The 14,598-nt window shown below is 59.0% G+C and overlaps 2 protein-coding genes across 2 annotated transcripts; one reads left to right on the top strand and one right to left on the bottom strand.

The window, feature by feature from the left end:
• The first annotated feature begins 223 nt into the window (after nt 1-223).
• CREB3L3 (cAMP responsive element binding protein 3 like 3) lies at nt 224-5,157 on the top strand. Its single transcript, XM_075038100.1, has 10 exons — nt 224-436; nt 1,769-1,884; nt 2,056-2,311; nt 2,823-2,938; nt 3,165-3,296; nt 3,382-3,488; nt 3,668-3,736; nt 3,873-3,957; nt 4,312-4,408; nt 4,481-5,157. Exons 1-10 carry the CDS (start codon nt 421-423, stop codon nt 4,828-4,830), a joined length of 1,344 nt encoding a protein of 447 aa, XP_074894201.1. The 5' UTR covers nt 224-420; the 3' UTR covers nt 4,831-5,157.
• A 560-nt stretch (nt 5,158-5,717) lies between these two features.
• Nucleotides 5,718-14,339, bottom strand: SIRT6 (sirtuin 6). Its single transcript, XM_075038099.1, has 8 exons — nt 14,217-14,339; nt 12,748-12,875; nt 12,204-12,386; nt 9,089-9,148; nt 8,402-8,497; nt 7,471-7,551; nt 6,988-7,111; nt 5,718-6,226 (listed from the first exon to the last, which is right to left on the bottom strand). Exons 1-8 carry the CDS (start codon nt 14,280-14,282, stop codon nt 5,891-5,893), a joined length of 1,074 nt encoding a protein of 357 aa, XP_074894200.1. The 5' UTR covers nt 14,283-14,339; the 3' UTR covers nt 5,718-5,890.
• Between the last annotated feature and the right edge of the window lie 259 nt (nt 14,340-14,598).

Below are 14,598 nucleotides of genomic sequence, written 5' to 3'. Positions count from 1 at the left end.
GTCTTCCCCGGATGTTGTTCTCGACACCTATAAAATGTGATTAATGCTGATACGCTCGTCTGAAAAAAAGGGAAATTGTCCCCAAAAATGGGTGAAAGTTCACGGGCAATCACAGCAGTTGGACTTCGCTCACCAGCCCCGGGCCCCTCCTGCCCCATTCGGTGGCGGAGGACAAAAACATTTGGCTAATGAGTTACGGAGCGCAGCAGGTCCAGCCCCAGGGCAGCCCTGCCATTGCTCACTGCCATCCCCAATCAGGGTCAGGAGATTTTGCAATCTGGGACATTATTTCTGTGCAGTTGGAGTTTAAACTTTGCCACTTGGGTCAGGACACCACAGAGGAGGAGGTGGCTGGGCTCCGTGTCCACCCCGCTCTTCCGCGCACTGAGGGGGTTGAGAAGACAGCACGGATCCGTGGCAATGGGATCTCACACAGGTATGTCCTGGCTGCCGGCGCTCAACAGGGTCCCTCTACCTGCTGGTCCCATGGGGCTATCAGGGCTCACTGGAAGGACTGAGGATGAAGGACAGGGTGCAATAAAGCCCCTTGCCTGGATTGGCCAGCCAAACTTCCTGGTAATGACAACCATCCCCAAACCTGGCTTGAAGGACACTTGAGTCAGTGCTTAATAGGTTGGGAAGGACAGTTAGGTGATGGGTTGGGTGGAGTGGATTGGGTAGTTGGGTGGTGGGTTGAGTGGTGGGTTGAGTGGTTGGGTGGTGGGTTGGTTGATCAATCAGTCAGACAGTTGACTTGTCAGTCAGTTGGTCAGTGGGTTGGTTAGTTGGTCAGTCAATCAGTTGGTCACTTGGCCAACAGGTTGACCGTTTGGTCTGTTTCTTGATTCGTTCATTGATTTGGCTGGTCATCCAGTTAGTCAGTTGGTCAACTGGTTGGTCAGCTGATCGGTTAGTTGGGTTGTCAGTTGGCTGATCGGCTGGTTGGGCAACTGATCAATTGGCCTGTTGGTTTTCTCCAAGTCCGGGGTCTCAAGCAGTGCCTGAGGTGGCAGTGGCAGAGCAGGGCTGAGTCCCCTCCTTGGGGCTGGCCGGTGGCAGCAGTCTCCTCCCCCTCCATTTGCCACCCAAAATGATTAACCTGATCTTCCAGAGTGGTCATACACATGGGACAGGGCTGGATGGGGGAGCTGACCCAGCCCTCGGGGCTGAGCACTCATCCTGCTCCTGCACTTGGGGGGCATGGTGGGGCTGGGGCAGCTGGGTGCCTGTGGGGAGCCCTTGGCTGTGCAGTTCTCTTGGGGGAAAAAATAGAGGATTTGGGAGTTTCAGCTGCTGGAAGGGGGCGGGGGGGGCTGCCCCTGAGCCCCTGCATGCCCATGCTCTCCCTCCCACACACATGCACATAGGACTTTGCCAGATGTGCTCACATACAGGTGCCGGCACATGCGTGTGCATGTGTTCACACAGCCATGTCTGTGTGGGCACACATGTGCACATTGCGTGGTTGTGTGATTGCATAGACACACAGCTCTGCACACGCGTGTGCCAATATGGCCACGTGCACATCCAGCCGTGCACACATCCACATGGTCACATGCACTGTCATATATGTGCACATGAATGTAGATACACCTCCCCATGGTCCCACACACATGCGCCCATGCCCAAACATGCTCCCTGCTCCCTCTCACCAGCCCCATGCCTGCCCCACGATTTGGGGTGTCCCTGGGGCTGTGTAGCTTGGGGCGGAGGCAGAGGGGGGCAATCACAGAGACTGAGTTAGGGACCTGACTCTGCCACCTTGCAGCCATGGCCTCTGGCGTGGACAGCCTCGACCTGCTGGACCTCCTCTTTGACCGCCAGGATGGGATCCTCCGCAGTGTGGAGTTGGGGACGCCGCCAGGCACTTGGCACGAGGACAGGGTGAGTCCCCTGGGATGGGGGGGCCAATCCCCACCTCATCCCTGGGTCTGGCAGGAGAGCCCCATCCCCATGCCTTGCCCTGAAGCTGGGACCACCCTGCAGCATGGGCAGCTCCTGTGGGCACCCCAGGGTGATGGGCACCCCAGGGTGACAGGTGCTGTGTTCCTGCAGCATGCCCAGGACAGCGAGGACTTCCTCAGCTCCATCCTGGGCTCTGGGGACTCGGCGTCGGACTCGCCCAGCTGGTCCCCAGCCGCCAGCGACAGTGGGGTCTCCGAGGACCCCCCCTCTGACCAGCTTGACAGCCCCCCCAGATGCTGTGATGGGGGTCCCGGCGAGGTCCTGTACCCCTACACCAACCCCTGTCGGGCTCTGTCCCTCCCAGGGGGGACTGGGGCCCTGCACCCCGAGGTCTCCATCGACCTGGGTGAGCCATGGGGAAGAGACTGGGCAAAGGACCAGGCTGGGGGCACTGGAGGGACTGGGGGGGACTGGGGACATTGGGGACCTGAGGGGGACAGGGGACCTGGGGTCTCTTGGGGATAGTGAGGAAATTAGGGGAGCTGGGGGGGACTGGATGCAACTGGGCAGACTGGGGAGAACTGGGAGGTCTGGAGGACTGGGGGGGAGCCAGGGGTAGTGGGGAGAGCTTGGGAACTGGCATGAACTGGGCAGGCTGGTGTTGGTGGGAGAGACTGGAAGAGGGATGTTTGGAGAGGCTGGGGGTGCTGAGTGTAAACACTTACCAGCACTGGGTGTTCAGGGGGGGCTGGGGCAGGACCAGAGGGACAGTTTGAGGGGACAGAGTCTGGGTCCACTGGACTGGTAGGTGGCAGCAAGTCACCGTAGCTCTGGGGCCATGGCAGGGGTGAGGGTCCTGCACTGGGGACACTGGGGGACACAGGACTGCTGACAGCTTCTGCTCTCCCCTCACCCAGACATGTGGCACCCCGGCTTCTTCCTGGAGGAGAGCCAGGACCTGCCCGTGGTCTCTCCGCCTGCATCCTGCACCCTCACCGTCAAGGACCTGCTGCTCTCAGGCAGCTCTGATACCGTGAGTCCCTGCCCTTGTGTCCCCATCCCTCCTCGTCCCCAGCTTTGTCCCTTCCTGGACCATGATCCCCTCCCTATCCCCACACTCATCCCCTTTCCCACACCATGGCCCCCTCCCTGTCCCTTCCTGGACCATGATCCCATCCTCATCCCCGCACCGTGGTCCCTGGGGTCAGGCGTGGGGTGACCCAGCCACCCAGGGCCATCACCCATCTGTGGCCCCGCAGCAGCCGCAGGTGCCCAGCTCCCTGCTGAGGCAGAGCCAGGGGCAGTTCCAGGAGCTGGTGCTGACCGAGGACGAGAAGAAGCTGCTGGCGAAGGAGGGGGTGTCCCTGCCCACGCAGCTGCCCCTCACCAAGGTGGGTGCCACCACGCCTGGGAAGGGTGCGGAGTTGGGGGGTCCCAGCCCCGGCGGCCCTGACCCCCCACCCCTGTCTCCCCCAGTATGAGGAGCGGGTGCTGAAGAAGATCCGGCGGAAGATCAGGAACAAGCAGTCAGCTCAGGAGAGCCGCAAGAAGAAGAAGGAGTATATCGACGGGCTGGAGAGCCGGTACGGACCCCAAATCCCTGCTCTGGGCATGGCCGCACACCAGCCCCTGGGGGCTGGCACACCCCCCCCACCCCAGGCACCCTGGGGGCACCTGGGTGGCTGGTGATGGGCATGCTGCTCCTTGCCAGCCCCCCCCCAGCTGTCCCCCCTAACCTCATCCTCCTCTCCCTGTCCCCCAGGATGTCAGCGTGCACAGCCCAGAACCAGGAGCTGCAGAGGAAAGTCTTGCACCTGGAGAAGCAGAACTCGTAGGTGTTCCCTGGGGCAGGATGGGGACAATGGGGGGGGGGTAGGATGGGGCTGGGACTCCCCCTGCCTGCCCCAGCCAGACCTATTAGGGGCAGGAGAGGCTTGGAGGTGCTAATGGGCTCTCCCTGTCCCTAGGTCCCTCCTGGAGCAGCTGAAGAAGCTTCAAGCCCTCGTGGTACAGTCAAGCAACAAGGCAGCGCAGACGGGAACCTGCATCGCGGTGTGTGGAGCCCCCAGCCCCCCCACGGCCTCCTTGCTTGGAGGGAGGGAGGGAGGGATGCTCAGACCCATGCAGATATGGATGGAAGGATGGACAGAGGGATGGACGAGTGCTGAGGCAGAGGGATAGATGCTCCAAGGTTGGATGGATGGAAGAAGGGATGGAGGCATGTGAGGACGGATGGATGGATAGAGGAAGGGATGGATGGAGGCACGCTGGTAGGGGCACATGCACTGGGAGGGATGGAGGGACGCAGTCCTGGTTCTGCCACCAGCCGCCTCCCTGGGAGCCGTGTCATAGAACCTGGTCCCCCTCCACCACTGTGCACAGTGACGTCCCCCCCTCTGCCCCCAGGTCCTGCTCCTCTCTTTCGCGCTCATCGTTTTCCCCTCCATCAGCCCCTTTGCCCCCAGCAAGGCCGAGGCAGACGGCGACTTCAGACCTGTGCGAGGTGAGTGCTGCGCCGGGGCTGCGCCGGGAGCTCAGGGCACTGGAGTGGGCCCTGACCCTCCTTCGCACTCAGTTTTCTCCAGGTCCCTGCACAACGCAGCTGCCTCCCGCGTGGCTTACACACAGCCCCAAGCTGGGGATGAGAAGCCCCCAGAGCCGCTGTGGCCAGAGCACCTGGGTGAAGCCCCCGAGACCCTGCACGAAGCCTTCAGTGGCCGCACATTCACCCCACGCCTGGACAAAGTCTCCCCCCATAACGGCACACAGCTGCTTGCCTCGGAAGGGCTGAGCAGCAGGGATGGGGATCAAGCTGACAGCATTTCAGGGGATGGCACCACACCGCACGGTGGCCTGGCATCGCTGGCCTGGACCGAGGCTGGCCACAGCAGGCCCACGGTGCTGGAGCCGGCTGAGGAGCTTTAAGCAGCACCCAGGAACCAAGGGGGATGCAATGGGGTGGCTCAGCACCTCATACCCTATGGGATAAGCCCTCGGGGTGACCCCTCTAGGATCTGCTTCCAGGCACGGGCAGATGCTGGACCTGCTTAGCTTTGCTTGTATCTGTGAACTGGGAAGATGAGACCGGTTCCCATTGGCCTTACTGGGAGGGAAGGGGCTGCTCCTGTCCCCCAGGTGCAGCAGGAGTTGTGGAAGGGACACAGGGTCGCTGAGGATGGGGACGAGCAAACTGGAGGGGCCCTGGGCTGGTTGGCTATCGATGTTGCAACTGGTTGGTTTTGGTTTGGTTTTGGTTTTTTTTAAGCTTTATTTTCATCTCTAAATACAAGATATTTTGGAAAAAATTCACTTGCTTTAGTTTAATATGGGGTGATCCAGAAGGTTTCAAGGACCCTTGGGCCAGGGATGCCTCAAACCCAGCTGCCATGAGGCAACACGGTCCAACAGAGCTGGGACACGTGGCCAGACCCAGCCTAGGGCTGCCCTGGGAGCAGTGGGCACAGCAGGAGGCAGAGGGGAGGGTAGTGGCACCGGGGCACCATCCCACAGCTCCCAGCCCTGCACCAGGCCAGGATTCGGCCAGCACCAGTCCCCTTCCCTTCCACAACCCAGCGACATCCCCCAGATCACCAGCACGCATGGGACCGGCTCTGCGGGCAGATCTCAGCCAGGAGATCGCAGCAGCTCATCCCAACCACTGCCCAGCCCCAGCTTCATCTGAGATGGCATCGGCTGCCCCAGTGATCCCCTTGTGTCACCGCCCCAGCGCCGAGCATCCTCATCCCTCTACCCCTCCGAGGTCTGCTGGACCCCACAACCAGCTCCTCGCAGAGAGGGAATTAGATGCTCGGTCCATTTCAAGCAGGCAACACCCTCCCGGGCCGGTGGGTGCAGCTGCGCCGACACACAATTCGAGTGTATTTAATACTTACATAAAAAAAGGAACAATGTTTAAGGGTATAAAAAAAAGTCGGTAGGAAAAGCGGCACAGACGAGTGTCTAGACAGACAGGGAACAGTCTGGGTCAGGTGAGGAGAGGCTCCACCTTCATCTTCTTCACCGCCGTTGGCCCCATGTCCGGGCTGGGACAGTCCTGCTTCAGACTGTCACGGCGCTCCACCAGCGTGGTCCCAAGGTCAGGGCACAGCCCACCCGTGCCGTTGTGCTGGGAGAGGGGCTCCTCTTTCAGCACCCCGTGAGCCCCGGGGTCAAATTTGAAGAGCTGTTCGGGCTTGGTGAGCTCAGCGCTTTCCACCACCACCGGCCCTGTCCACTCCGGGACCTCCAGCCCCAAGTGCTTCATCAGCTTCGTCATGACATCATCGACGTAGGCGTGGATGCGCAGGTCGGCCTGTCTGTCCTAGGGCAAGTGAGGGCAAGCACGGCGTTAGGGGACAAACGGCGTGTGCGGGGACAAACGTCCCCTCCCAGGGAGCGCGTAGGGACAAGGCCTGGGTGATGGCTCAGCTGCACGTGGGCTCCAGGGCTCCCATCCCTGAGACATCATCCCTGGCGGAACACAAGCTGACCCTGTCTGGCACTGCTCCCCGGCTACGCCGCGGGCTGACAGGGGTCTATCAGGGTGCGGGCAGGCAGTTGCACCTCGAAACACAGCCCAGAGACGGGGACATGGGTGCAGAGCCAGACTAGGGAGCCCAGGACAGAGTGGGACAGGGACAAGGGAGCTCTAATGACATCCCAGAACGCCCCCAGCTCTGGTTATTTCAAGGACTTTGGACCATTAGAGCACCAAACCTAGGGCTGAACATGAACCGAACTCCTCTGCCCCGTGGCATGGGTTACATGTGTGCGGTTATTTCACTGGACTATAATTCACCCAAGAATACATCAGGCTTTGGGCTGAGTTTTTATTCCGTTCTTAAGATTTACCTTCCATTTCTAGGTGCTTATCAGGAGTTGCAGGTTTAAACCCTCCAACAAGGGAAGCCCAGCCTGTTTGCTTGCTACACGAGGCCACTCTTCTATCTGGCCGCCAGGGAGGGGACGATGTGCAGGGACTGACCTGACCTGTGACGGGGCTGAAACAAGTGACACGAGGGGAGAGGAGCAACGCAGAGCAAATTGCTCTGAGTGCAGAGCAGCGAGGACGCTCTCACTCACGTGTTTGGTTGCTTGTAGGTTGACTATGACCAGCTTCCCTCCTCTCTTCTTTGTGATCAGCGGGAGGTTGCCACTGGGTTTGATCTGCAGAGAGGTCCCCAGAGTGACGGAGAGATCAGCTTTCCTGCAGGGAAGAGACAAAACATCCAGGACAGAGAAAAAGCTGTGGCTGTTTTCAGGCTGCTTCTCCTCCCCTGCTCCAGTGTGGACTCTACAAGCTTCCCAGCCAGGAAGCAAAGCTGTGGCCAGAATTTGCAGTGGTTTCCTCTCGGCCACTTTCTGGTGAGAGGGCTGGGCGTTGCTGTGCTGTGGGTACAGCCTCAGGGCTGCGGGGCACAAAAACACGATGAACAAAGCCAGGCAGAGTCAGCCCAAGAGCCGCTGTGGTGCGGGCAGAGGATGGGGAGCCTGGGCAGCCTCCCGGAGCACCGCGAGCCGCAGGCGTCAGTAGCTGCCATGGTGTGAAGAGCCCAAGCGCAGTACCTGCAGGCTTCGTCCGCCAGCGTGAGGTCGCGGTCGGGCAGAGAATCTTCCCAGTCCAGAATGGTGTCTCTTAACTTCCCTCTAGAAAACACACACAGGGACCATGGTTTCCCTCTGCCAGGCAGGAACAGGCAGCAGAGCTGCCCTGGGAGAGGGGACAGCAACCCAGATTCTGTCCCACCCTCCCTGGCCCAGCACTGCGAAGGGACAGAGAGAGCCCAGACAAGCCAAAGGGACTCACTGGCAGGTGAGGGAAGGCACGGAATTCACCTGCATGAGGAACTTTGTGGCTGGTGCTGCAATGCCACCAAAGCCCCAGCTGTTTTCCTGTCCCAGTTCAGAGCTGGGATGTGCCTTTCACTCCCCAACATCAGAGCTGAGCCAGCAGAGCTCTGCCCCATGGCCCAGAGCCCCCGGCTCTGCTATGCCGGCTCTGCAGCCAGCCTGGATGAGAAAGCAGCTGGGCTGGGCCCGGTGAGCTGGGGTGAGGAAGCACAAAGGGCATGTGGAGCGTGTCTTGATGCCAGATCACCTCAGGGTACCTCCAGCTGCAGAGCTGGAAACACTGTCTATGCTTCCCTACTGAAGGCAAGAAGCACCAGGGCAGTGCGGTGGCCATATCCTGCTGGAGAGGAAGGGGCTCTCTAGAGCTGCCATCCCACAGCAGGGCATTCTCCAGCACTGGGATATGCTCAGAGTATCGGTGTGGGGAGAACCCCCCAAGGGGGCTGGGACTCCTCGGAGACGTGGGTCCTATCTGGGCCCTTGGAGATCTCCCCTACACCCTCTGGTTCTTCACCTGAGCTGGAGGGACTGTCGGCCCAGGCCTGCAAAGCCAAGTTTGCGCACGAGAGCCGCTCGCTTGGGTGAACGGGTCCCTGCCACCCGACGTCCCCTCGGGAGCCCCCATCCAGCATCCCAGCAGACATACCTGCAGGCCCGCAGCCCGCGGGCTTTGGTGACGCTGCACAACCTGCCCGTTGGCTTCAGCCCCATGCTGCCCACGACTGTGTCCCGCACGTACTGCCTGCAAGAGAAATGGTGCCATTCAGGGCCAAACACGCAGGGAGGTGGCACCTGCTGTGAAATGTCCCCTCCCCGCCCCAATATGGCACACCTTACACCACAGACCCTGCACTGGAGGAAGGAGGTGATGGCTCAGAGCCACAAGCAATTGACTGGAGCACCTCAGTCCTTCATCGATCTCTGCCTGTGTCTCTAACCAGGCGCTGCTGACAGCAGCTCTGACCAACAGCCCCAGAGGTCTGCCACAAACCAGGATGGAAAACCCAGCTTGTAGCAACCTCCTCTCCTCTCTCCAGCTGGCAGGCACAGACCCTGCTGCAGGCAGCCCTGCTGGCACATCCGCCTTGCCACGAGGAGCAGGATTTGCTGAGGGCCTCCCAGGCAACAAAGAATTCCCAAAATATTCCTTTCCCACCATTTGACAGGGTTTAGGATTCAGACAGACAGATCTGTCCGTGACCCCACACACACTGTGCTACAGACCTGCCAGGTAGACAGACCCACAGCATGTGCAGGGCCTCCATCGTTCCCTGGGGACAGCAACAAAACCCCCACCCCGCTGACACTCTCCCCAGGCTCAGGGCTCACGTACTTGCCGCATTTCACGCACTCTTCCACAAACATGTTCCCATGGAGCTCAGCCAACTTGTCCCTGCGGGAGAAACAGCAGAGGTGAGATGGGGAGGGGTGGAGAGCCCTGGGGCAACAGGGAAAGCTGCCCCAAACCCCCCTCCTCACCAGGGGCCCTGCACCTCAAGGTGCTTTCCAGCTCTGCCGGATCAGATCTGCCAGGTGATGTGGGGTCGCAGGGACCCTCTGCCGTGGCCTGGGGACAGTGCACCAGCATAGGGTCAGCACTGAGGGGAATTATATTAGTTATAGACAAATATGGCTGTGTTGCTCTGATGGCACCAGAGTCTGGCAGGCTCTGGGGGCACTGGGTGCCACAAAACGACCTGGCCTTGCTGCCAGAAGGCAGTTGGTCCAGCGGAGAAGAGTGTTGGTCCAGCCACAGAGTGCTGGGACTTCCCTGTGCCAAACGTGGCCATCACATGCAGGGCAAGCAGGCACTGGCAAAACTATGGCACACTGAGCACTGCTTTGTGGATTTAACACAAGAAATACTGTTCTTAACGCAAAAAATACTGTTCAAAGGGAGTTGGGACAGAGCTGTGCCTCTCGTGGGGCAGGGGAGACCCAGGGGACACGTTCAGATCCTGGCGAGAGACCTTCCGTGCCACCGTTTCATCACCATCACGAAAGCACTACGCTATGGCCACCACAATTGGGACTAAGGGAAGGGATGGCATGTCCTGGCTTTTAAATTTTAAATGCTTCCATTTGCAGCACCAATTCTAGTCCCTGTTCTGATTCAGCCTCAAACCTCTGCGCCTGGTAGTAACGAGGCTCTTTGCTTTTCTCAGCACTTACTGGTTCTCTCTGCCCTTGCACAGTTCCAGCCCTTTGCCACTTGTTTTGAGTAAAACTCCCCTTGAGCCCAGCAGCAGCCTCGAAGCACAGAAGCTAGAGGAAAACAAGGCCACACTCTCCCTATGTTTCTACAAGCCCCATGGTGACTGGGAATCTCCTCCAGGGTGGATGGAGACAGGACTGACTTGATTTCCCCCATTTTGGCCCCAGTTCAGCGGCACTTACTTAAGCACATGTTTCGCTTGGGCGGAAATGCTGTGCTAAACCAGAGCGGGAGCCAGTGGCACTAGGCTGCAGGGAGCACAGCTGAGTTCTGGTCATTATTTCCTATTCTTTTTCCCATGGTTGTTTAGTTTAAAAAGGCAAACGTGGTGCCAGGAGCAGGAACCAGGACTCAGGGCTTTTAATAATAGAAAATACCCCCTGGAGGCAGCTCTCTGCTCAGCCAGTGATGGCTGAAGACATTTGTGAGACACATCTTCTGCAAGGTCCCATTCATGCTCCTCATTCTCATTCCAACTCCTTCATTTCACTTTCTTACTCAAATTCAGCTGCTTTCCCCTTTCCTTTCCAGGCAGCTCCAAGCAGTTTGCCTCACAAGACATCGCTCGCTGGTCTTAAGGGCTGGAAATGGGTTTTATAACAGGCTGAAGTTCCCTGAAGGCAAAAGAGCCCGTTGCCGCAAGTGCTAATGGAAAGGCAGGTTCCTTTAAGGACATCTTTGAAACAGCCACTGCGCTGCTAAATGCACTTCAGTCCCCACCCACGCAGGGAGTGGGGATCTTGCACTCCCGGCTCCCACACATTGCAGTTCCCCACCGAGGGAACATGGCTATGCAGGATCCCTGGCCTCATCGCAGCGGGCAAGGAAATCAGAGACCACAGCCAGTAAGTCAGACCAGTTCCAACTGTGGGACTCTCTGTCTTGCCGCCCTTGTAGTTTTGCAAATTTATTGAGAGGCAAAATATTTTTTAAGGCTATCTTGGGCCCAGGCATGGTTTCATCACTGGGGCAGCACCGCCTCTATTTTCTCTCAAGAAATTCAATTTAAGCAAACTGTAAAATAGCATAAGATGCAGTGCTCTGAGACAGCTCTAGCAATGCTGGTAAAACAGGGCAACATGCATCTCTGCGAGCAGCAGAAGCAGTTTCAGGTGCTCTTGTTCTCCCTCTTGTCCCTTCACCCCTCTGGACAGGTACAGAGGCAGTGGAAAGGACCATATAGCCCGAGCACAGCTCTCAGCCCAGTTCCTAGGAGCATGTGCCGTACTTGAAGCTGATGTCTCACTCCCTAGGCCACGAGCCCTGTTCTGGTTTTAGCTGGGGTAGAGTTAATTTTCTTTCTAGTAGCTGGTATAGTGCTATGTTTTGGATTCTGTATGAGAAGAATGTTGATAACGCACTGATGTTTTCAGTTGTTGCTAAGTAATATGTATACCAAGCCAAGGATTTTTCAGCTTCTCATGCCCAGCCAGCAAGAAGGCTGGAGGGGCACAAGAAGTTGGGAGGGGACACAGCCAGGACAGCTGACCCAAACTGGCCAACAGGGTATTCCATACCATGCGACATCATGCCCAGTATATAAACTGGGGGGAGTCAGCCTGGGAAGGATCACTGCTTGGAAACTAACTGGGCACCTGTCAGCGAGTGGTGAGCAATTGCATTGTGCATCACTTGTTTTGTACGTTCCAATCCTTTTATCATTATTATTTTAATTTTATTATTTTTATTATTATAATTATTATTTTCTTCCTTTTTGTCCTATTAAACTGTTCTTATCTCAATCCATGAATTTTACTTTTTTTCCCCCGATTCTCTCCTCCATCCCACTGGGTGGGGGGGAATTGAGTGAGCAGCTGCGTGGTGTTTAGTTGCCAGCTGGGGTTAAACCACAACAAGCCCCCAGGCAGCCACGCAGTGCAGCTACAGCCACTCAGCTGATGGGTGGTAACATGCAACAGCCCAACACAGCGACCTGTTCATTTCTCTTGTGAACAAAAGACTTCTGGAGAGCATCAACTGAGGCTGACTTCATTTCATCACCCTCTGAATTATTACCATAACCTCTCTTCTCTAAATTCAAGCTGGTTTATGTACCCCTTCCCACACCAGCACATCCCAGTTTTCACTCCCCCTATCAGTGGGCAGACAGAAGTCAAGCCCCAGCACCAAACGCTTGCACATGAGGCCACACTAATCAGGCAGCAAGAACAGCCACGTGGCAGCGGCTGGGAAAGGCATGAGGAACCTGGAGACAGGGCGGGAGAGGCAGTACCGTGGGAATCCTGAACGCACGTGAAGGCCGTCCACGTTCTGGCTGACCAGGAATTTCAGGATGCCAACTCTCTGCAGCCCCAGCAGTGCCATGTGAGTCTTGGAGGGCCTGGCATTCTCAAAGGTGGTGTCAAATTTGGGGGAGAGCCCCTTCTCTTCCATAGTCCAGACACCATTGGGCCCCCTGCAGCAATGAGGACAGAAAGAGTGAGAATTGAGAACTCAGGCTCTAAGAGGACAGTTGTAAATGCACCACAAGCCCTATCAAGGGAGGATGAGCAAGGCACTGCTACATGAAGGTCATGGGTCACCAGCGATTTTTGTCGTTGATGCAAGTGGAGCACCCGTAGGGCTTCTGTGCATACAGCTTAACATCAAACGGGTGTGCAAGAGGTTATTTTCAGCTGGATCCAGGACCAGACAGGAGGGATGGAGTAGGACTGGCTGGCTAGCAGGAAGCACAGTCCAGACCTTTACAAGATGTGAGATGGACTCGGAGGAGGTGCCATCCTCCCAACCCCTCGCCTGCTGCCCAACACCCTTACCTGAAGTCAGGAATCCCTGAGGCGGTGCTGATTCCAGCCCCCGTGTGAAACACTACATTGGAGGAACTCCTGATCAAGTCTGCCAGCTCCCGCACCTTCCTCTCCAGTTCCTCCGGCGGGTCAAAAATCTGAGCAGAAGAGACAAACCACCACTGGAATGGAGAGATGCAGGGATAGATCCTACACACCTCCTGGCAAAAGGCCCAGTAAACCACAATTCCTTCTCATCCACGAAAGGAAAGATTTTGCATTCCTTAATGGCAAAAGCATTTAATCAGAGAGAAACAGCATTGCATAAACCATCTCCATGCAGGGTAAGGGCTTAAAACACCTAATGCAAACAAGGGTATTTATTGCTCTCCCTGACAGGCAGCTGATACCCCAAGAAGTGGCTGGGCTCCAGGGTGCTGCCAGGCAGCGGGAGGACAGGAACAAACCCTGTGCCACCCCACGTGTGCTCAACTCCAGCTGTCACCAGCACAGCCACCAGCTCTGCGGACAGGACAGGGCCGAGGGACGGTGAACTGCACGGAAAGCCATGGAGGTGGGCGACGCTGTGGCTGGACGGGACCGTGTCCCCACCTGGCTTTCTGGCACGGGCGCAGGATTTCATTTCGGTGAGATGCTTCTCCAGCCCGGTCGCCTTCGGGACAGGGACTGAGGACAGGCCCCTGCGTGTCCCTGTTCCCTCACTGCCCCCAGGCTCGGGACAGGCCCCTGTGTGTCCCTGTCCCCTCACCCCAAAACCTGTTTTAAGCTTCCTGAGTAGCGCTGGGGGCATGGGGCTGGGATCACCACCCACCCCCTGGGGATCCCCTCTGGGGAATACAAAGGGTCCCCATAGAGCTGGGAGCCCCTGTTGGGGGGGGGGGGGGCACAAAACAGGGGGAAAGTGCTGGGCCAGGAGAACAACGACAACAAGGAGGGAGCCATGGGGCTGGGGGGGACACAGAGGGAGATGTGGGGTGGCCCTGGGGGGACACGGAGGGAGCCGTGGGGTGGGCCTGGGGGGGACACGGGGGGAGCCGTGGGGTGGGCCGGAGGGGGACATGGGGGGAGCCGTGGGGTGGCCCTGGGGGGGACACGGAGGGAGCCGTGGGGTGAGCCTCGGGGGGACACGGAGGGAGCCGTGGGGTGAGCCGGAGGACGACACGGAGGGAGCCGTGGGGTGAGCCTGGCGGGGACACGGGGGCAGCCGTGGGGTGGGCCGGAGAGGGACACGGGGGGAGCCGTGGGGTGGGCCGGAGGGGGACACGGGGGGAGCCGTGGGGTGGCCCTGAGGGACACACGGAGGGAGCCGTGGGGTGAGCCTGGGGGGGACACGGGGGGAGCCGTGGGGTGGGCGGGCCTGGCGGGACACAAAGGGGTCCCCGGTACTGGGTTCCCCCCTGGAGACACCCAGGGGGCCGAGGCCCCGGTTGCCACGGCAACCCGCCAGGCCGGAGCAGGCCCCACCGCGCCGCGCTCACCTCGGGGAGGCCGCACTTGCCCTTGTCCGAGTAGGGCGAGAGCCCGGCCGCGTAATTCACCGCCATGGCCCGCCCCGGCCGCCCGAGCGCGCATTGTTGCCAGCGCCGCGGCCGGGCGGAAGCGCGCAGGGAGGCCGCGGGGGGGGGGGGGCGGTGCGCATGCGCGGGCACGCCCGGGGGGGTGGGCGCCGCCGCCGCCATCTTTGTGCCGGGCGAGAAAGAGGGCAGGGCGAGCAGGGGGGCTGGTTGTCCTCATCTTGTCAGGCCTGGGCTGTTCTCCCCCCGGCTTCTAGGGCTGTGAGAAGGGGCAGGGGGGAGGAGAAGCAGGGCAGGGGGTTCCAGGGAAGGGCAGGGGGTGCCAGCAAGGGCATGGGTGCCGGGG

This window comes from Buteo buteo, chromosome 10 (genome assembly GCF_964188355.1).
Source record: "Buteo buteo chromosome 10, bButBut1.hap1.1, whole genome shotgun sequence".
NCBI lineage: Eukaryota > Metazoa > Chordata > Aves > Accipitriformes > Accipitridae > Buteo > Buteo buteo.
Note: the sequence above shows the minus strand (reverse complement) of the source record. Positions and strands in the feature narration are given on the sequence as shown.

Bases quoted from the DNA above. Each gene is read 5' to 3' on its own strand.
- CREB3L3 (XM_075038100.1), top strand. The intron at 2,312-2,822 runs GTGAGCCATGGG...CCCCTCACCCAG, and splicing joins CGAGGTCTCCATCGACCTGG to ACATGTGGCACCCCGGCTTC. The intron at 2,939-3,164 runs GTGAGTCCCTGC...GTGGCCCCGCAG, and splicing joins TCTCAGGCAGCTCTGATACC to CAGCCGCAGGTGCCCAGCTC.
- SIRT6 (XM_075038099.1), bottom strand. From the start codon at position 14,282: ATGGCGGTGAATTACGCGGCCGGGCTCTCGCCCTACTCGGACAAGGGC. The intron at 12,387-12,747 runs GTAAGGGTGTTG...TCATTGCTGCAG, and splicing joins TCAGGGATTCCTGACTTCAG to GGGGCCCAATGGTGTCTGGA. The intron at 6,227-6,987 runs GTGAGTGAGAGC...CACTTGCCCTAG, and splicing joins ACCTACAAGCAACCAAACAC to GACAGACAGGCCGACCTGCG.